Consider the following 21,942-nt stretch of genomic DNA (forward strand, 5'->3'; position numbering starts at 1 on the left):
TAAGGTGGGAGAAAAAAAAACTACCGAGCATGTATCACCTGACCACGTCATAAGTGCCGGTAGAGCAGCGAGCACAGCGTAGAAAGGGCCGCAGCAGCAGCCGTCTTTGAAGTCAGACATTAATGTTGAAGAATGAATTTGATCTTAGGTCTGGCTTTGTTTTCAGAGTCTTTTTTTTGCAGCTAGGAATATTTAAACCAGTGTACACAAAGTTTTCCAAAGAATATCATAGAAAGCTTGAGATTCAACCATAGTCTAAATGTGAAACTAACTGATGAGAGCAGAAAGGATTATAGCTGAAGCTAGGATTTTAAAGGCAGAGACTGAACACCAGATATCCTAAATTCCGCCTACAGAAACAATACTTTTAAAATAATGCAGATAAGAGACACATGATATCTTTGTAATTTTTAAAAAAAAAGTATAATAGTTATTATTGCTTTATCCTAATAGGTTTACTAAATGGAGAGTCTGGGTTTGAATGAACTCTTCATTATTCGGATACTTGAACAAGTCACCCAATTTCCGTTTCCTTTGCTAATGAGTCCTAAATGGGCACCACAGCACTTTATAAATCACCCTTTTTTTTTTCCCTTTGGCTATGGGAATACCTGCTTTCTAAATCTATGTTAAGTAAATGTGTGTATTCTTCTGAGAGATAATAGGAGCATATCCGTTCCTTGACTTAGTAGCCAAAAATAAAACTTCAGTGCCTTTGGAATTGGATGTGTTGATGTGTTATGTCTAATATTTTTTATCCTAAGTGAGGGATGTCCGCTGTTGGAGCAGTTGAACATTTCCTGGTGTGACCAAGTAACCAAGGATGGCATTCAAGCACTAGTGAGAGGCTGTGGGGGCCTCAAGGCCTTATTCTTGAAAGGCTGCACACAGGTAATATTCCAGATAGTGCTTGCGAAAGTCAGAGGAACCATGGGATCTTTATAGGCAAGCCCAAGGTGTTTGTCTTGAAGGATATATTAGTTGTGTGTATTACTGACCAGAGAAACATGCTTACAAAAAATTAAAGTGCTTTCTTTAGAAGAAAAGAATTTAAAAAAAATTAATATCTGACCAAAGATAAATTTGGATAGAGCAAAGTAGAGAGATAAGATTATACTGAAGATACACTTAAGCAAGGATTTTCATGCAGTTTTTTTTTTTCTGTACAGAAAAGAAAACCTGCCATATTGTCACTGCCTGGTTCTTTGAACTGTATAGGCAAAGAAGGCAGTCTTAGAAATTCCACTTGCTTAACCACCTAGAGTTTTCTTAGGTGTGCAAAGGGTACAGCAACCTGCATTTTATACTAATAATAACCATTTCCTGCCAGTCATGTAACAAATTCAACATATATTGTCATTAAACATTTCACTGTCTCAGTGTTTTATTGTGAAAAAAGGTATTAGCTAGATAGCATCTTGAAAAATACAATCAAGAATGAATTTAAGGTTGGGCATTTCACACTGTGGTTAAGCTGCCACTTGGAGCGCCTACATCGGAGTGCCTGGTCGCATATGGCTGCACTTCCAACTCAAGCTTCCTGCCGACGCATACCCTTGGCAGGCAGCAAGTCATGACTCAAGTAGTCAAGTTCCTGCCACCTACATGGAAGACCTAGATTGACTTCCTGGCTCCCAGCTTCAGTGTAGCCAGCCCCAGCCACTGCAGACATTTTGGGAAGTGAACCAGTGCGTGAGAGCTCTAACTCTGTCACTCTATCTCTGACTCTCTCTCTATCTCTTTCTCTCCCTCTCCCCTCTCTCCCTCTCTCCCTCCCTCCCTCTCCCCATCCCCCACCTCAAATTAAACAAAAAAATGTGACTGACAAAATGAGGTCAGCCTCTTATTTTTTTAAAGGTAATGTTTTAATTTTAAAATTGTTATTTATTTCACTTTTTTATTTGAAAGAGGGAAAGAGATCATTCATCCACTGGTTCACTCCCCAAATGCCTGCTACAGCCAGTTCAAGGCCAAGCCAAAGCCAGGAGCCCCAGAACTCAGTTCAGGTCTCACATGTGTCTCTGGAATCCCAGTACCTGAACCATCACCTGCTGCCTCCCAGGCGGCACGCACCCTCAGCAGTAAGCTGGAATTGGAAGCGGAGCTGAGACTCAAATCCAGGCACTGCTATTATAGGAAGCAGGCATCACAAGTGGTGTCTTAACTGCTGCATCAAACACCTGTCTCTTACTAATAATTGCTGATACCTTGGATTCCACTAAAATGCCATTATTCTCTCCTTCTAATGGGAGAGAGTCCATTATTTGAAACAGCTTCAGATGTAAGACTGCCTTAAAACAACAGCTTGAGTTTCTGGTTATTTATGGAACCCTGAAAAATATTGATGTGACTATATCATTATAATCAGTGACTTCCATCTGTTCTCAGCACTGTAAGCATGACACTGATCTTTCAGCAGCAAATAAATACTGTGATTCTTTTTTGGCTGCTTCTCTGGAATCTTTACTTACAAAAAGTTTTTTTGGGAGGGCTGGTTAGTGTTGTGGCATAGCAGGTTAAGCCATGGACTACAATACCACCATCCCATATGGACACTGGTTCCTTTCCCAGCTGTTCCACTTCTGATCCAACTCCCTGCTGATGTGCCTGAGAAAGCATCAGAAGATGGCCCAAGTACTTGGGCTCCTGACTCCCATCTGGGAGACCCAGATGAAACTCTGGACTTTTGGCTTCATCCTGGCCCAGCCAGGTGGTTGCAGCCATTTGGGGAATGAACCAGTGGATAGAAGATCTCTCTGTCTCTCCCTCCCTCTAACTCTGCCTTTCAAATAGATAAATCTTTTTTTTTTTTTTTTTAAAAAAAGGCTTTTTCCACTCTGCCTGTCAAAAAAAAAAAAAAAGGCTTTATGGGGAGTAGAAACATAAAAATTATTTTTTATCATCCCACAGCAAAATACTGTGAGATATGTTTATCAAATGTAAAATTCATAAAGAGTAAGCAATGTTTCTTTTTTTTTTTTTTCAATTTGGCGATGGTATGAACTTGATGTGGTCAGAACTGATAAAAATACCAGTAACCCTACTAATAATAAGAACCATTCATTTTGGTGATCATGTAAACTTGATGTGGTCAGAACTGGTGAGAAAAAAAAATACCTCTAATCCTACTAATTAAAGGAATCCTGTTCTGTGGTCATAGTTCATTGTTTCTGCTTTGTTGTTCCTTTGAAACTTAATTAGTTATGTTTAGAATGTACTGATGGATGTGTACATTCTTAAATCTTTCACCTTTGAAACAAAGTTTATAATCACTTTTTCTCTTTTTAAAATCTTTCTAGCTAGAAGATGAAGCTCTGAAGTACATAGGTGCACACTGCCCTGAACTGGTGACCTTGAACTTGCAGACTTGCTTAGTAAGCATATTCCCACAACTCTTCTGTATTAGTGATATTACAGTAACAGTTTCAGTCATCAAGGCCAGTGGTTTTTGTACTACAACCTAAGTGACACAGTAGACACACAGATAACTATATGCTTGACAATACTCCTTAGAGAGTATCCTACGGCTTTGCCGTGATATGAGGGTAGCTTTTGCAGAATTCCAGATGAGCTAACAGTAACTCCACACCTTTTTTATCTACTTAAGAAAACTAATTTTTAAAAAATATTCACAAAGTTTAGTATTTAAAATTGCAGTTGCACTTTATAACCTGTTGAAATATACCTGTGGGTCACATCTGTGGAGAACCACTGATCTAAAAGATGTCAAAGAATGTGTACCCTTGAAATAATTTCCCAGTGGTGTTTGCATTTAACATTTCAGCTTGTTCCGTCTTTCAGCTCTGTGTCTGCCCCAAAACCCCTGAATTTTACTCAGATAATTTTCTGAAACTATACCAAGGCTGAACATTGATAGTACACCTTGAGCTTTTTTTTCTTCTTAACCTTAAAAATTACATATGCATGTTGTCTTGGAGTGAAAACCCCTGCTAGTAGAGGGAAAAAAGTGAATGGAAATTTTCCTTGTTCTGGCTAATAAGCCTTTTACTTTTACACTCTGCCGTTCTTGTTTGATCACCTGTTTGACACCTAGTGTGTGTTTAGTTTGAAGGTGATCCATGAAGTGCCACATTTTGTGTAGTCTGTCCTTCCAGCTATTGAGGAAGGAGTGATAACAGTCTACTTAGGAAGTGCTGGGAAACTGAGTCACAAGGATGCTTTACTTTCCTCTTTAATCCTGACCATCCTCCCTGATGATTCTGATTGCCTTAGTTGATGCCTGGAATTTGCCTAACTGCATTTATGAGACAGAAATGTTTACCTTGAGAGAATAAGCATCACTGTTATGAACATGAAATCATCATTTTGGAGTGACCAAAAAATTATTCTCGGGCAGCTTCAAATGACCTGTGTCTGTATACATGTGCTAAATACATACCATTTGCAGGTTTGTTTTCATGTCATCTGTCCTCCAGCAGGCAGGAATCCATTAGTAAGCATAATGAACCAGTTCCATCACGTGTGTGTTTTATTGCTTTTCTTCACCCATGTCTTGATTCAAGGGCTCCCCCTGCAACGTGATGAAATGGTTCTCAGCATTTATGAGACTTGATGTTTGGCCCAAAACTATTGAAAGAGCTAAAATATGTTCTTGATTCATTTACCTTTTTTTTCCTGTTTTAAAAACAAAAGCTTAGTCAATTTTACCCTTTTTTTAAGATTTAAAGTATTATTAATATGATTTTCTTTGTCCATATTCTCAGTACTCCCTAATAGGTTTTAAAACATGAAGGAAAGGACAGCACAGCCCTACAGTACTTCTTTCTGGTTGTGTGGTAGCAGTTCCACTACTGGAATAGGACTGCTACATCTGCCTGTTTATGGATCCCCACTTCCTCCATACATCTCACCCATCCTTGTCAGTAGTAATGGCACATCACATTTGTATGGCACATTTTTAGGTACTGCCACTTGTGCACATACCTCATTATTTTATCCTCATGGCAAATCATGTATCTCCCTTAGCATTCCATTGTTTAGCTGTATTTGTTTCGGTTGCACAATAATGGAAATGTGTTGAATTAAGCAATGGTATTGAAACTTCTTATTTTCTGTTTGTGTTTTTATTTGTCCTAGCAACTTGGGAATACTGCTTGATTAACAGAAATGTCAGGAGAGCTTTATTTTAAACCTGCAGAAAGTTAGTGAATCTGACAAACTGGAAGTGTTAATACTGTATACCATTATGATGTTTATGTGTAACATCTCTCTCTCTCTTTTTTTTTTTTTTTTAATATATAATATCCTTGAGTGCGTGTTCTAGGTTTTAAAATCATTTAATTGAAACTACACTGTGACACACCTATGCTATTCCTTGTCTCATTAGGCTAAAAGGATCCCATGACAGTTTCTTCCCTTTATACCAAAAATGAGCACAGATTCTCTTGCAAATTAAATCAAAAAGACCTGGAAGAAAGAAAAAGTATGTTTGTTTTCTTTTAGGTTTGTTATATGATTAATATTAAACCTGCCTTGATTTCTTTTTGGTGCTTACTCACAGAGGTATCATTTTTTTCTTCTTTTTCTTCTGCTGTGTTACTAATACTTGTGAATTTATTTGGTTTGCTCTTGTTTTTTAGCAAATCACAGATGAAGGTCTCATCACCATATGCAGAGGGTGCCATAAGTTACAGTCCCTCTGCGCCTCTGGCTGCTCCAACATCACAGATGCCATTCTGAGTGCTCTAGGTCAGAACTGTCCACGACTTAGGTAAGCATTTCTCGTTTAGCTGGAAAATCAAGGAAAAGGAATAAAAGTCTCCTTCACCTTTATTTATTTATTTATTTATTTGAAACTTTGAATTTTGAAGTAGCCAATACCCTTTCAGGTGCCCACCGTCTTGTTTTGTACCTCAGTGGATTAAATGTAGTTGGTGGCATGAACCAAATGCAAGGTGTCCGGCGCGTAACAAATCTTCCCAGGCAGACGAATCAATTAATTCACAGGCTTTTATTGGGGTTCCGCTCCCAGGCGAGGTTCTCTGGTCCCAACAGAGCAACAGAGTGGGGGCCGGGGAAGTCGCACGTCAGAGATTGGGAGGGCTCCTTTTATAGATTCAGGGCATGGGGGTTAAAGGTTGAGGCAGGTCTGATCCTCATTGGTTGACCTTTAGGCACCCGCGGGGACCTTGACAAGGACTTTACTTCCCCGGAAGTATAGGCCTTCCTTCCATGCGGATCCCAAAGCTACCACCCCGACCTTTTGATGATAGGAAAGGGGGCGACGATGAGTCTGGCTACTTCCTGCAGACTGAGGACGTTGTCTACAGGGGCCCACTGTGGGTATCTTGGGGCTCCGCAGGGACAGGCATGTATGGATGGAGAAGCATCTGGTTGACTGCTTGGTTGCTGAAGGCCTTGGTTCATTCCATTATCACCTGCTGTAAACACTTAGACACTGTAGTATACAAGTCAGGGTGAGAATAGCAACCAGTGATCCTAAGAGTGGCACTAACCAGGTAATGAAAGGATTTCATAGAGGAGAGGAAATGAGGGGGTCTCTGGACCCTTGTGAGGATTGTTTGATGGATGTGGTTTAAATCTGATCTCAGCCAAGACTGGGAGAAGGGCCACTCAACTTTTGCAGGTAGTGGGGTTTGTCTGTAGAGAAATTCTGAATAATCATACAACATTATGTGGGGGAGAGGACCATCAGTACACACAGGTTGGGAGCAGAGCCATTGATGTTAGAGTAGAGGCTGTTATTACAAAGGAATGAGACCCAAGTGTTCTAGACAGGGTCTGGAACAAAGGGCAGAGTCATTACTAGAGGACCCAAGAAAAGTGCTGTCTCAGCCAAATAGAACCTGACAGAAGGGGCCTGATAATTAATCAAGTGGGCTTTAGGCCTTGTAAGTTAAGAGGCCCAGACCTATCTCTTCATAGGGTACATCCTAAGGGAGGTGTGAACCTCCTTGGGGAAGGCACCCTGTTGACTTCCATTACCTACCTGGCCTGGGAGGAGAGCTGGCTAGGTAAAGGCAGGTGGCATCTCTAACAGGAAATTTACAGTTCTGCCTGTAATGTTGCTGACCCTACTTGACCGTCCCCTCAGCTGTGGTGGTCACTTTGGAAGCTGGGCCTTCAACTCCACCCTCCTGTGTAGCTCAGTGTATGTTAGAATGGAAAAACTCTCAGATGTGATACTTAAAAGTTGTGCCTCTTGGCCGGCGCCGTGGCTCACTAGGCTAATCCTCCGCCTTGCGGCGCTGGCACACTGGGTTCTAGTCCCGGTCGGGGCGCCGGATTCTGTCCCAGTTGCCCCTCTTCCAGGTCAGCTCTCTGCTGTGGCCCAGAAGTGCAGTGGAGGATGGCCCAAGTCCTTGGGCCCTGCACCCGCATGGGAGACCAGGAAAAGCACCTGGCTCCTGGCTTCAGATCAGCGTGATGCGCCGGCCACGGCGGCCATTGGAGGGTGAACCAACAGCAAAGGAAGACCTTTCTCTCTGTTTCTCTCTCTCACTGTCCACTCTGCCTGTCAAAAAAAAAAAAAAGTTGTGCCTCAATCAGATCACACTCTCTCATTAGCTAAGACATTGATTTCTTTTTTTTTTTTTTTTTTATTTTTTTATTTTTTTGACAGGCAGAGTGGACAGTTAGAGAGAGAGAGAGACAGAGAGAAAGGTCTTCCTTTGCCGTTGGTTCACCCTCCAATGGCCGCCGCGGCCGGCGCGCTGCGGCCGGCGCACCGCGCTGATCCGATGGCAGGAGCCAGGAGCCAGGTGCTTTTCCTGGTCTCCCATGGGGTGCAGGGCCCAAGGACTTGGGCCATCCTCCACTGCACTCCCTGGCCACAGCAGAGAGCTGGCCTGGAAGAGGGGCAACCGGGACAGAATCCGGCGCCCCAACCGGGACTAGAACCCGGTGTGCCGGCGCCGCTAGGCGGAGGATTAGCCTAGTGAGCCGCGGCGCCGGCCCAAGACATTGATTTCTAATTGGTGTTCTGTTAATGATGATTTCTTATATGTTAGCGGTAATTTTTTTCGACTTTGACAGTAAGTAATTGGTAAGCAAACATGTAAATGTTTTTTTGATTTCTATTGTATGGAGGTCACCAGACTTTTCGCAGAAAGGAACTACTTTTGATTTCTCAGTCCTATGGTTGGTTGGCATTTAGATTTGTGGGTAGCAGTTACTGAATAGGAGAGTGACTGCCAGCTCAGCCCCTCTCCTAGGCCTCCCTGGGAGCCTGTGGGAGGAGGCAGGAAGCTTTCCTAAGTGTGAAATTTCATATTTGGGACAGGCCTGTAATTAGCATTCCCTTCATCACATTGCTAAGAAGATATCTAAATCTGAGTGAACCTACTTGTAAAATAAGGAAAGAAAATAATTTACTTCAGCAACAGATTAACCTAAACAGAGCATTTATCTCAATTTCCTTTGTTTTCTAGGAGCAGGCTGCCCTCTGGGGGTAAGCAGTATGCCATCAAAGAAGGCTTTTAATGCATTTCATGCATTTGGGCTTTAACTACAAACTTCAGTTTTATTCTTCTGTGTTCTCTGATTACATCACCCTGAAGTGTGGTATTTGCAGGACCACTTTATGATAACTCCATGAAAATGAATGGCAAGATCTACATGCAGACTTGCTTGAAGCTGTTGCTGTCGCTCTGTATTACAAAGTCCTTAGAGAACAGGAGATTCTTTTCTTAAATTCTTGCTGTTTTAATAAACACAGTTTTCAGGGACCATGCACTTGAATTTCACTTTGTTTTTTTCTTAACAGAATATTAGAAGTGGCAAGATGTTCACAATTAACAGATGTGGGCTTCACCACTCTGGCTAGAGTAAGTATTTTTTTTTCAAGTTTCATGGGTTCCATAGGTTTTGTTTGACTTTTATTTCGGAAGACTGAGCAGCAGGAGAAATGAAGGTGCCAGTAGAATCTGGGAGGTGCTCTGTGGCTGGTGTTCTGCACGTTCTCATATGCAGCCACAGAGGTGCTGACACTGGTAAGAACACAACTGTTCTGGAAATGCAGGCATGCACTGCAGAATCTGATGGTCACTCCTGATTCTTTGATTTTCTGCAACTTCATTAAAATACTAAGTTAACCTTTCCAAAACAGGCACCTTGACTGAAAGTTCAGCTAAGTAGAGACTTCCTTGTGCTTTGTAAAAGAAACGTAACTTGTTTATATGGCATGTAGCTGGTAGATGAAAGTACTGTGGAAAGAAACAGGTGAATCTGGTTTCTAAACAGAGAGGTTTAAGAGATTTTCTGTATTCTCCTGAAGATTTTAACGCTTGGAATGATTTTATAAATCACTATGTGATAATACTGTTCAAAACTGCAGTGACTTTAGGAGGGTCATTTGCTTTCAGGCAGGTTGCTAGAGTACTAATTGGGTCAAGGCACGTGGCATAACTGAAGGAGGACAAAAAGCTTGCTTGCCTTTCTTCCAAAGAAACAGTTTTCATTAAATTATTCATGATTGAAAAGACCTCTGATTAGCCCAGTATTAATGTTTAGAAAACTTAGTCCCTTGTTCTTAGGAATTTATGGACTTTAAATATGGAATAATTGAGAAATTTCACTGTAATCAAATTCTTCTAAAATGAGAAATTAGTGGCAAAAGATAGAAGGTGACTTGAGAATGACACCAGCTCTGAAACACTAAAATCTCCTCAGTATATTTAATATTACCTCATTTTTTCTGGCTCTGAAGTTTTCTCATGTTTTAAATGTTTATTGCATAATGTTTGTAATGTCTTTGTAGAATTGTCATGAACTTGAAAAGATGGACCTGGAAGAGTGTGTTCAGGTAAGATTGTAGATTTTTTTTTAAAGATTTATTTATTTATTTGAAAGGCAGAATTATACAGAGAGAGAAAGAGAGGCAGAGAGAGAGAGAGAGAGGTCTCCCATCCGCTAGTTCACTCGCTAGTTGGCCGCAGCAGCAGGAGCTTCTTCCGGGTCTCCCACGTGGGTGCAGGCGCCCAAGGACTTGGGCCATCTTCTACTGCTTTCCCAGGCCATAGCAGAGAGCTGGATTGGAAGTGGAGCAGCCAGGACTTGAACCGGAGCCCTTATAGGATGCCAGCACTGCAGGCGGCAGCCTTACCTGCTACGCCACAGCACCGGCCCCAAGATTGTAGATTTTTATTCACAAATGTAGTATAGTTGAAAGTTACATAATACATGCACTTCAGAATTTCACTTTCCTACCCTATAAGAGGATGCTAGTGCCTGGCAGCACTGCTGATTCTCCATTTAGTGAGGTCTTCCAGGCATACCAGAGGTGCATGTACTGAAGAACTGTGAAAATACACACCATCAGTTCAGTTACCCGTAGAGATGAAGGTCACCCAAGCTTCAGACCATGAATCTGCCTTCAGAGAGATCATGAAAGAACACTTCAAGCCCCGCCACACTTATCTATAGCCCTATCATTTTTTAGCTTTATGGGACCCTGGAAACCTGACTGTATTGTACTCTAACCCACTGACTTCCTTATGAACAATTTATTTTCTTACCAGTTGAAGAGCTTTGGGATTATTAATTGACTGAGGAGAAATTTTGAAAGGGGAACTCCAAAAAAGAAGATAGAGCAATGAATTTTTTAATAGTAAAAATAGAGAAGATACTTATAACCGTAAAGAGCATCTTTTTAAATTTCTTACTATCCAGACACTACTTAACAGCTGTTAATTCCTACTAAAATAAAACTTGTTCACATGAGTTTTATCTTACTCATGCCTGAATGTCTCCTGTGTCTTTCCAGTGTTGATCTGGAATGGGCATGCCTGGCACTCCACTCCCTCCCTCTGCCATTTCTCAGCCCCTCTGAAGCAGAGTGTAGTAAAAATCGTGAGCGTCTCGGATGGAGAGGAGTTTGAAAAGAAGCACTGTGTGCTTTCACTCAGATAACTGAAAGGCTGATCCCGCAGGGATCATAACGGAGCCCAGACTCCAGCAGCCTGTCTACCAACCTTGGGAAGATACCAGCCCCAAAGGCATCAGTCCTGAGTTGGGTCATGCCTTCTAAAAATTGGGCCAAATGTCTAAAAATTCATAGACAATTTGACATTAGTTTTTTTTTTTTTTTTCATGGAGCTCTGTCTTCTGATCCTTTTCTGTGATGGTTCTAAGAAGGTAGGGCTAAATCCCATCCAGTGGATGGAAGTTCCAAGGGGAAAGATTCTTATTTATTTAAAAAACAAAACAGAATTTTGGACAAAGTTGTTCAAAGACAAAGACTAGAGATGACCGTCTGTGGTCAAACCCAGCCTGGTGGGTTCTTTTAGAACAGATTCAGATAGCACTTGATATTTAAACTTTTAAGATTCTGTTATTGGATAATATAGATTATCAGAATGTCTAGACTAAAAGTGTAGTCAACAGTGAGGTATGGCCCATGATTTTATTTGGAATTAAACCTAAAGTAAACTTATGGTTTCTTTCAGATAACAGATAGCACATTAATCCAACTTTCCATACACTGTCCTCGACTTCAAGTATTGGTGAGTTTGACTTTCAGAGTTTGATGTTTATTGGATTCAATCAAAACCCAATGCTACAGTTCCAGTTGAAAAAGGAACCCCACTCTTACTTTTCCTCTTGTCTGGCTACCATTTTTGAAAAGGATGCATCTCCAAATTGCCAGCTGATAAAGGGCCAAGGAAGGACCTGAGTGAAGAGGGAAACCGGGAGGAAGTATCTATGCCTAGAGGTTGTAAGGTGATGTGGAGAGTTCTCTTTCCCAGGTGGATTATGTTCCAACCTGAATGGTGTTAAATTGTCAGAGATCCAGGGGGTGAGATGGCCCAAAATACAATGTGCTTCATCTTGGGACTCAGTATTCTTTTTCTTTTTTTAAGATTTATTTATTTATTTGAAAGGCTTGGAGAGAAAGATTTTCTATCTGCTGGTTCCTCTCCAAATGGCTACAACAGTCAGGGCTGGGCCAGGCTTAAAGCCAGAAGACAGGAACTCCATCCAAGTCTTCCATGTGGGTGGCAGGAACTCAGGTACTTAAACCATCATCCACTCCTTTACCAGGCACATTATTAGCAGGGAGCTGGATTGGAGGAGTAGCCAAGACTCAACCAGCATTCTGATACAGGATGCCGGCATCCCAAGCAGCAGCTTAGTCCTCTGAGCCATAGTGCCTTCCCCGAAATGTTCTTACAGAACAGAACTGGACAAGACCTTCCTGGGGGAGTTCTTTGTGCGACCCTCAGTGATGCTATAGGAAGGAATGCTAGCTGGCTGTTCTGTATCCAGGCTCATTTTCAGTGTGTGTGGTGACGTGGCACTGTCCAAAATGGGGTCAAGGATTCTGAGTTTCCCAGAACTAGGGCTTTAAGGAACATTGTTGAAGAGGTGTTCACACATGATATCCATAAAAATCATCTTCAGTTAATTGTTAGGGCCTGCCCCTGTACCGTATAACCAATATTTAGTTAAAATTCCAGAAAATTTTTTTTCACATTATTTATTTCAGAGGTAGATATAGACAACACATGTGAGCTCCCATCTGCTGTTTGACTCCCCAAATATCCACCATGGCCAGGCTGTGATCTAGGCTGGAGCCAGTAGACAGAATCACAGTCCATGTCTCCTAGATGGGTGGCAGGAACCCAGTTACATGAGCCTTCCAGGGTCTGCAGTGTTGCAAAGCTGGAGTGAGGAGCCAGAGCCAGGAGTCACGCCTAGGCACTCAGTGTGGAATAGGATGTGCAGGCATCTTGACCACAAGACTCAGCACCTGCTCCCAAAATGCCAGGAAATTTGTTTCTGTAAAAAGCTTGATCCTGACTCGTCCTTGCAGAGAAGAAAAGTATTAATTTGGGGAGGGCATAATTTTCATAGCTGTCTTATCTGTGAACTAGTCATTTCATGCATTCACAAACTGTATTTAGAATCACGCACAGAAACATGAGTTGTTGATTGCCAAAAGCAGAATCCAGCAACTCTGATTTGCTTTCTTCGTTTCACCATGTGGATCTAGTAACAGCTCTGTGTTCATTAAAATCACACCAGAGACCCTAGCTAGAGGAGTGCCAAAAGACATTTCAACGTCTTTCCTTGTTCTGTTTGGCTACAGAGTCTGTCTCACTGTGAGCTGATCACAGATGATGGAATCCGTCACCTGGGGAATGGGGCCTGTGCCCATGACCAGCTGGAGGTGATTGAGCTGGACAACTGCCCGCTAATCACAGATGCATCCCTGGAGCACTTGAAGAGCTGTCACAGCCTTGAACGGATAGAACTCTATGACTGCCAGCAGATCTCTCGGGCTGGAATCAAGAGACTCAGGGTAAAGACGGCCCATCACCCTCCGGCTCTGGTGTTCTCAGCACCCTTTCTTTTTCTTTTTTTATTTTCAGATTTAGATTCCTGTGATTTTTTTTTTTTAATATTTACTTGGACATTTAGCAAGGAGAAGAAGAGGGAGCGGAAATCAAAGGGTAGATAGTTTTTATCTGTCATTGCAGATGGAAATTTAGTTGGAAAGCACCCACTAAAGGAAAGAAAAGTAGGTCTTCTCCCAGCAGAGCTTCTCCAGTAGTGTCCAGGGTTTCTAACATCCCCAGAGTCAATACAACAACAAAAACCCACGCATTCCAGATTTTGTTTCTAAGGAAAGAAAGGAATAACAAAATATTCAGTTAAATGGTATTTCAAAATTTAATTTGTATTTCCTTTTTACATAAAACCCTCTTCCTGGAGGTTCTTGTTTAAGACTACAGATGAATCAAATAGATTTTTACCTTTTCTTTTGGCCCCATCCTCTATAATTAACCCCTGTACAGCCAAATGACCAGAAGATAGATTGCCAGCAAAGAAACTAAAAAAGCTGGGTGCTTCTGTATGCTGTAGTATGCAGCTCAGTGGATCTTGACTGAAGCAGCTTCAGACCTGCTACAGGAAAGGCACTGTGTAGGCAGGCCCTTCCCGCCAACCTACGAAAAATGCATGTCAGCCACAGGGATGTGAGCCAAGAAAGGAGCACTAAGCTTCACCTGGAGTTCCAGTTGGCCTCAGTTCCTCCTCCCCCTTCAGACATACAAGCAGAGGGCTGAGAGCATACCTGCAAAGAGGGTGGCCTCACAGCGCTTTTACTTCTTTTTTGTTGTTTTTGTTTTGTTTGGTTTGGTTTGGTGCTGAAACCCAGGACAAACCCCCTTTTACTTCTATACCAAAAGGAAAGAAAAGCCCCAGGTCAGCCAGATCCTGTCCCAGAGCCAGCTTCTACCCGGGCTCCTGCACCTGCCGGCTGCCAGGAGTCCCCTCCACCTCTGCGTCTGTTTCTGTTCTTCAAGCCACTGAGCAGTTCTCTGCTTTAATTTAGCTATTTATGCGCATGTCTGTACTACAGCCTCCCTAAGAGCAGGATCCCCTCGTGACCATCTTTCTACTCCTCTCACTGAAGTAGTATCACCTTTAGCATAGTAGTATTCAGAAATAGGAGTAAAGGTTAGATGTGTATTGTTTAAAGAGGAAATGAAGGGGTTTTTTTAGTATCAGTAAAAAATTATTTACTATAACTTGGAAAAATTATTATTTTAACTTGCATAGCTTCTTCATACTATGAAAATACAACTGGGAATCCCTTTAGGACTAGATAAATTAATATGACATTTTACACTAGCTTTTTAAAAAAAATTTTTAAATTTATTTATTTGAGAGGTAGAGTTACAGACAGTGAGAGGGAGAGACAGAGAGAAAGGTCTTCCTTCCGTTGGCTCACTCCCCAAATGGCCGCAACGGTCAGAGCTGTACTGACCCGAAGCCAGGAGCCAGGCACTTCTTCCAGGGCTCCCGTGCAGGTGCAGGAACCCAAGCATTTGGGCCATCTTCTACTGCTTTCCCAGGCCACAGTAGAGAGCTAGATTGGAAGAAGGGCAGCCGGAACTAGAACTGGCGCCCATGTAGGATTCTGGCACCACAGGCGGAGGATTAACCTACTGCACCATGACGCCGGCCCCAGCCTAGTTTTTTTTAATTATGAAAACAGGTACCAAAGTTAGAGGAATTAATTTTATCACTTACAATAACCTAGGCTAGAACAAAGTTGTACCCAAGCCTCTAAACATCCTAAACAGTACTCAGCCTCTGCTCTGCTCTCATGTCCATTTAGCTCCTTGATGGTTTTTCTGAGAAGCAGCATTGCTCTTTCTGTTTGAGTCCACTCTCTTAGTAATGTTTCTGTCTTGTTTCAGACCCATTTACCCAATATTAAAGTCCACGCCTACTTCGCACCTGTCACTCCACCCCCATCAGTAGGGGGCAGCAGACAGCGCTTCTGCAGATGCTGCATCATCCTATGACAATGGAGGTGGTCAACCTTGCTGAACTGAGTATTTAATGACACTTCTAGAGTACGGTGGAGTCTCTCCAGTGGAAGCGACCCCAGTGTTTGGGGCAAGGATTTCAAAGTGAGGGAGGGTAGTGTCCAGACCCTCAGAGCCACACAAACGTATGCATACACACCCTCACCCCATCCACTCTAGCTCTGTGACTATGGGACTGATGTTCGTGCTGGCTTTATCAAGTGGATTGGTAAAACTTAACCATTCCGATTGGACGTGCCCAGAAGAAAATTATAGGCCAAGGTAGAGGGAGGGAGCATTCCAGCAAACCCAGTGTTACTGCTACTGTGGTTTCTTTACTTTGTTAAAAGGTTTCTTTGGGGATTTTTGGAACAGCAACTGCAGTCCTCCGGGGTCAAGGAAAGCATGGAAAAATAATATATGATGTGTCCAGGGACCAGAAAGAAAATTTCTTTGCATCTTAGATATGGTAGCCATCCTTTGTGAGATGACCACAGAGCTTCTGTGCTTCCTTGTTTCCATGCCAACATGCTGAGCATGCTCACAAAGAAGGCACGTCCATTCCTCTTGTGTTTTAGTATTTGGCCCAGAGGTTTCCTAAATAGTTACATTGGAATCACTGTGGTCTGAATGTGATTACTTATTCACTCAGTTGTCAATGTCTGTAGCATACTTGTGCACCTGTCTTCCATTCTCTGTTGCTCCCGCCCGCACTCTTGCTCAATCTGTCACCTATTCATAGTCTCCTTACTCACACTCAGTTATTACTCTGTTGTGTTTACAGTTTGCATTTTGGATGATTAGTTGGGGTTACCAAACATTTTTAAAAGACATTATCAATAAATATTTTTTTAATTCTAAATTTTACCATTGGGGGACCCTGCCTGAATCTTTGACAATTTGAAAGGAAACTATTAAAAAAGCAAAGAAAAAGTTATGAGAAAAAAATGAGAAACACTATCTTGATAAAAACAAACATTTGCATTTTGATTTCTATTATATCTTATGACAAATGAAAATTTGCATGATTTGTCCAGTACTCCCCCTTGCACATTTTTCCTTGTATCATATCCACCGACTTAGAGAAATGCATTGTTAGTGGAGAGTGATATGACAGACACCAAAACTGAGCCTGAAAGTCCTCACCAGCTGAGATGAGATACTGATGATTAACATTATCATATGTTCCTGGAACTTGGTGTGATGAGTGGTTTCTCTGAACTTGCCTTAGCAGGAATGCTGCAAGAGGGGCCACTTGGTTTCTCTTTTTGTTCCCCCATTTCAGCCTGCCAGGGATACAAGAATGACCCTATAAATAGCTGGTCACTGTATGTCAGTGTTAACTGTATCTTATCCAGTGTTGGTCCTCAGAGAACCAGGACCTGTCAACCATGTCACTCTGCTACTTCAGACTACCCCTCAGTGGAATATGAGAGTAGCCAGCTACAGGCATTGGGGCAGCCAAAAAAGAACTGGGGCAAGAAGCAGAGGGTCCAGTGTCCACATTCAGCGTGAGTACCTGGCAGCAGAGCTCAAGGAAGAGGTCCAGTGCCTAGTGCTCAGAGTCCAAGACTCAGCCCTCCTTGCCTAAATAAACAAATCATAGAGGAGAAGGGAAATCTGTTTCTAAAGCACAAATTTCTAAATCCCATGGTTGGAAACTTGTGAGGTTTTTAATAGGGTGATGGGGGAGGGCACCGTCTTAGGACTTTGTTGTGCAGCCTGCCGTTATCCAGGAACATCTTCTGCGTGACCCAGACTGTGAAAGGGCTTGTTTTCATGTGCAGGTGCTGGTTTTACCAGCATATGGAAAATGAAGTCTGATTGATTTCTCCATTGATTTCTAAAGCAGTCAGTTGAAAAGGTCCTAGAAGTTTGTACTAGCCATCGTTAGCATATGAAATTTATTTTAAATCATCCTTTATTTTTCTCCTTTAAAAACTGACAATTTACCTTGAAAGGAATATACTTAAGACTCACATTTGGCTGTATCCACACATACAGATACATATGTGTATGCATGCACACATGTGTATGCACGCACACACACACACACACACACTTCCCAATGTGATCTGCTAATATTCAGATGCCCATTCACTCATTCAAGCAAAGGTAAAAGAAATACTTAGAGGCCATCTGCTCTATAAAGTTTTTAATTTTTTTTAGTGCCAGCAAAAACTTACCATAAAACTTTGACTAGTGAGTATGGATTTGAATTGCTTAAGTTGAGGTTATTAAGGTAGTTCCTTACTTAAAGGATAAACTTAAAGGACCTTCTATGCCAGTACTTGAAAAGTCTTGAATGTTTCTCTCCTTGAAGGGCGTCCCCACATACAGGTCCATGTGGACTGGCCCTGGTGATCCCTGCTGTTAAGGCAAATCAATCCCCACCTGTCTGGGCTAAGAACAGATTCAAGTGAGAAAAAACAAGTTCCAGCGCTATGCAGCACTGGCTTGTCTGTGATCAAGAGCCTTGTTTGTTTCTCACAAAAAAACTTCAGGCCCATCATATTTGGAAGAAAATGTATTTTTGTGCTGATCTTCAGACTACACCAGATGATGAATATGCTAGGAGTCTGAGAACACAGAATATGGTAAGTTCTGGCCAGGATCCTGACATAGGATGCTTCCTGTCTCAACAGCTGGTACACTTTTGAAAATTCATTAAGGCTTATTAATGCAGGAAAAGTTCTCTTTAGGAAAAGCTTATTGGTCCATTTGTCTAATACCATAGCCAGTCCATAATGTACCTTTTATAATGAAAAGAAAAAACTGAACAGAGAGGAGAGAGTTGCAGTAAGTAAGACGTAAGACGGGACCCTCAGAGCTTTGCCATAAACCTGCAGGTGACCAGGAGTAATTAAGAGTGGAGAAAGTTCTTGAACATCCAGATCAAATCTTGCCTGAGCAACACTTCCCCTGCGCTCATGCATCATACTTTCCAGCATGCTTCCTGGTATCTTCTGCATCCTCCTCGTTGGCCCCATGGAGGTGACTCAGCTTTTTCCCCTGCGGATTTCCACCATTTCCTTCCTGTACCATCCTGGCCCTCTGTTTAAAGCTGCCAGCTCACTCCAGTTAAAGCTGCTGATTTGCGTCTCAGATTTTTCCAGTCTAGCTTTCTCTTTGGGCCCTTGTCCCCATCAAAGCAAACTTTATAGGCAGCCTTGAATTGTTTAAGTGTCAGGTGGCTTGGATCATTTTTCACTGGATGGTTTCTGATATTTGCTTACTAAATTTGAATTAAGTATAAAATCAAACTATTGGAGAAGGGGTTCCTGCTTCAGCTTTTTTTCCAGTATTGGGTATATTTAAAGCACATTGTGCTTTGTAAAAGAAATGTTTTCTTGTTCTGCTCCCTCCTTTACTGGATGTAAAGCTTGTCCTTAAGTGGATTTTGTACCTTTCCTGTCTGATTTCCACAGCCAGTAAGTTGATATAGCAAACATATAAGACAAAAATTTCACATATCCTGAAGGAACCTGGTAAATAATTTTATAATGCTTTATTTGGGGCTTTCCAGATTATTTGAATAGTGCAGTATAACCATAATGCTACAGTGATCAGGCGAGAGCCAGGCTCTTTCATTTCTTCCAGTTGCCTTATCAAACGCGTAGTGTTGCTAGTCCACTAATGCTATGGGAGACTAAACGAAGCATGCGCTGGGACCTGCCTTGGTTTGAAGCTGTTAGGAAGTGTGGGTGTCGCTGGAAGAAGAGGGCGGTTTCCTGCCTGCCTGTTGAGCAGCAGATCCTCAGGTGACTGTGTTAATGAAGAAGAGGAGCCCTCGTGGCTCATGGTTGCCCCTTGGCCCTTGAATGTGTATTGTACCTGAAGTCAGACTGCTCGTGCAGTTGCCACCAGAGGAAGGATTTAAAGACAGTTGGTTTATTCTGCCTTTCCTCTCCTGTGTGAGTGATTCAAGGGCAGGGTACTGTCCCTATGGAACTTCTTGGCTGACAAGCTCTTTAATTGGTATATTCTGAACTCTGGAACATTTTACAAAAAGATTGCCTCCTCTGTCCACCAGTTCTACAATCTCCAGCCACCTCAAACCCAGGCCAAGCCTGGTTTGCAAAAAGGTGTATGTTGTTTGGTTGAAGGTCTTAAGAAAAAGCCCCTTCTCCCTTTACAATGATTTTAACCAAAGAATTCTAATGCATTAGGAGGGTGAGGGGAAATCAAGAATCCCAGCCCCATCTCACCTTTATTTTTGTCGTAAGTTTTAATTGTAAGATTGGAAGGTACAGGAAGCTGTATAAGACCATTTCATTCTTAAGCATGTCAGTCCCAGAAGCCTTTGACCCATAAGAAAGTTAGTACACAACTCAGCTGAGTCTGAGTGAATCTGGCACCCACGAGACTTACATTTAATTTAAGCAGAAAAAAGTGCTGGACAAGCCCACGTGAGTGCTGACAGTCCTTGCGGATACGCACGTGTTTGGTCTCTGCCTTGTGCTTTTTTGAGCAAGCCCTTGGAGAGCTCACTGTGCAGGTGTTGAGTCTCAGCGCTTCCTCAGCCAGAGGGGTTTATTGCCCTGCGAGGGAGAGCTGTGAGCCAGCAGAACCAAATCAGTGGCCTTTGTATTTTGCATGTTTTTTAGTGTCTTATTTTGAAGACTTGGCATGGGGAGAGGGGAGATGAAGTTCAAAGTAAAGGGGAATTGGTTCTGGAACTGGGGTACTTTGTATCAGGAACAGCATCTGTCCTGGACATGTAGCAACTGCTGCCTTAGACGTGGGTACATTGACTTCTGATGAACTCCATGCCTTTGGAGGTTATCTTTTCCACACACCTAACCAGGGCCAGCCAGAGGGGATTGGCACCACTGACCAAACCACTGCCTACCAGCTGCTTGGGGCATGGTTTTGGTACCATGGCAAGAGCAGGTGGGCAATAAATGAGAATCCACACCCTAGGAAGAGATGGGAGATGTGAGGCACCCAGACATGCACCTGTGCTGTTCTGCCACTGCCCCAAGAATCAGGGGAATCTCTGGACTGATGTCTTTTTTGCTAAAGTGAGAGGAAAATAGCTGTCTCGCCCGGTTGCTCCTGTCATTGTCTCCTCCTTAATTCAAAGCTGTGCTGCACTGCCGCTCACACGTGTGTTTCTTCCTTAGCCTGGCCCTTCTCATCCCCTGAAGTCATTATTCTACTTTCTCTACTTGTAATATGGCACTGAAGAATGAGAACCTAAAGTCTTAGAAAATCGGAACTTGGGAAAAAGAAGTCTAACTGGCATGGTTTGATGAATTCCTTTACCTTTTTCCCCGTAAAGCAAAGTGATTTTCTTTCCTAGTGCTATATAATAGTTCTTTAATAAGTGAAACTTTTGCTGCTACTGTCCTGGGTTTACATCAGTTTTTTCTTTTCCTTAAGAGTAATTTCTATTCTGTACTCCTTTGATGACTGTTAATTTCTATTAAATGCAGGAAGGGGTGAGCCTGTGCTGTCTTCTCTTACTGCCCTCCTCACCCTACCACCAAATGACACACTAACTTCTAACTTCCCGAGCCTGTTGGCAAGTACATGAGATCCATGGAACGGGCTCACCAGAAGCTACCCTTGTCCTTTCTCACCAAGCTGTAGCCCTCGGAGCTGGCCCCTGAGATCTGCCACTGCCCACTCCTAAGGTTACTGTAGGGGAGAGAGGCCTTCTCAGTTCTGCCTTTCTCCGTTCTTGTTTTCTGACTTGGCCTTCAGATGCTTCCCACTCTGGCCTCCTTTCTGTTCTTTCCAGGAGTTTGTCCAGGTAGAATCGCTGCTGCGCGTGTCTCCCAGCTGCTCTGCTCACCTTTGTCCCCTTCCCAGTGACCCTGAGAGCGCAGACCTGAGTACCAAGGCCTGTGCAGAGCTCAGAACTGTGAGGACTGCCCCAGCCTGTCAGACTCTGCTGGGGTCTGCAAAGGTGGAGGGGTGGTGCTGCTGGAGACATTCTTCTCCAAACCAGGCTCTGGTCCCTGTACTCCTCCCCCCCGAAGGGAGTGGACGTTCAGCCTTCCCTGGAGTGCCGCGGTGTGCGGGACTGCTGCTGGCTGCTCTCTTCAGATGCCGAGCCAGCCCCTGGGGCCCACAGCGGCCATTGTGGCGACTTAACACAGGGTTCCATTAGCTGTCCAAGCGACTGTGTTCCAGCCCAGTCCTGCACCTGGGGATGAGGGGAGGGGGTTAATCAAATGAATAAAATCCAGAGTGGCAGTAGAGGATTCCTTTTGCTTTAAAATCTTTGGACTAAAAATAAAAAATGTTTTTATATATAAATATATAAATTGTTATGTAACTATTATTGTTTCCTGTATGTTCTAATTTTGTTTTATGATGTAATTAAAGGAAATAAGCTGTGAAGATTTCATTTTCTTGTGAGAAAAGCCTGGCTTGGGTCTGTGACTCTTAACTTCCTTGAGCCCTAGAACTGCAGAGCCTCCTGAAACTGGATGAGGGAACTTCTTTCTGGCATCCTGACCTTTCTAGTAGCCTTTATTTAATGCTCATTTATTTTTTATTTAATCCTCTTTTAATAGCCATTACTTAATAGCCTGGACTCCACTTGTCCTCAGGAAACACAGGAAGACATGAAATAAATCAGAATCACCTTAATTAGTTTGATAGTTAAAATTCAACTTGAGGTCTTTGTCTC

The 21,942-nt window shown here is 42.6% G+C and overlaps 1 protein-coding gene across 4 annotated transcripts in view; it reads left to right on the forward strand.

Annotated features, from left to right (window-relative positions):
• FBXL20 (F-box and leucine rich repeat protein 20) overlaps window positions 1-21,650 on the forward strand; it is a 123,190-nt gene extending 101,540 nt beyond the window's left edge. For 3 of the 4 annotated variants that reach the window (XM_002719337.6, XM_051824905.3, XM_051824904.2), the window contains exons 8-15: window positions 765-891; window positions 3,300-3,374; window positions 5,601-5,731; window positions 8,747-8,807; window positions 9,740-9,784; window positions 11,427-11,483; window positions 13,070-13,282; window positions 15,189-21,650. In XM_002719337.6, the coding sequence (XP_002719383.2) occupies window positions 765-891; window positions 3,300-3,374; window positions 5,601-5,731; window positions 8,747-8,807; window positions 9,740-9,784; window positions 11,427-11,483; window positions 13,070-13,282; window positions 15,189-15,296 (817 nt within the window). In that variant the 3' untranslated portion in view covers window positions 15,297-21,650. Of the gene's footprint in view, window positions 1-764; window positions 892-3,299; window positions 3,375-5,347; window positions 5,444-5,600; window positions 5,732-8,746; window positions 8,808-9,739; window positions 9,785-11,426; window positions 11,484-13,069; window positions 13,283-15,188 lie in introns of all 4 variants that reach the window. The other variant, XR_016224161.1, reaches the window with a different exon arrangement.
• Window positions 21,651-21,942: the final 292 nt, after the last annotated feature.

Source organism: Oryctolagus cuniculus, chromosome 17, assembly GCF_051225735.1.
Source record: "Oryctolagus cuniculus isolate XC-2025 breed Fujian yellow rabbit chromosome 17, ASM5122573v1, whole genome shotgun sequence".
Taxonomy (NCBI): Eukaryota; Metazoa; Chordata; class Mammalia; order Lagomorpha; family Leporidae; genus Oryctolagus; species Oryctolagus cuniculus.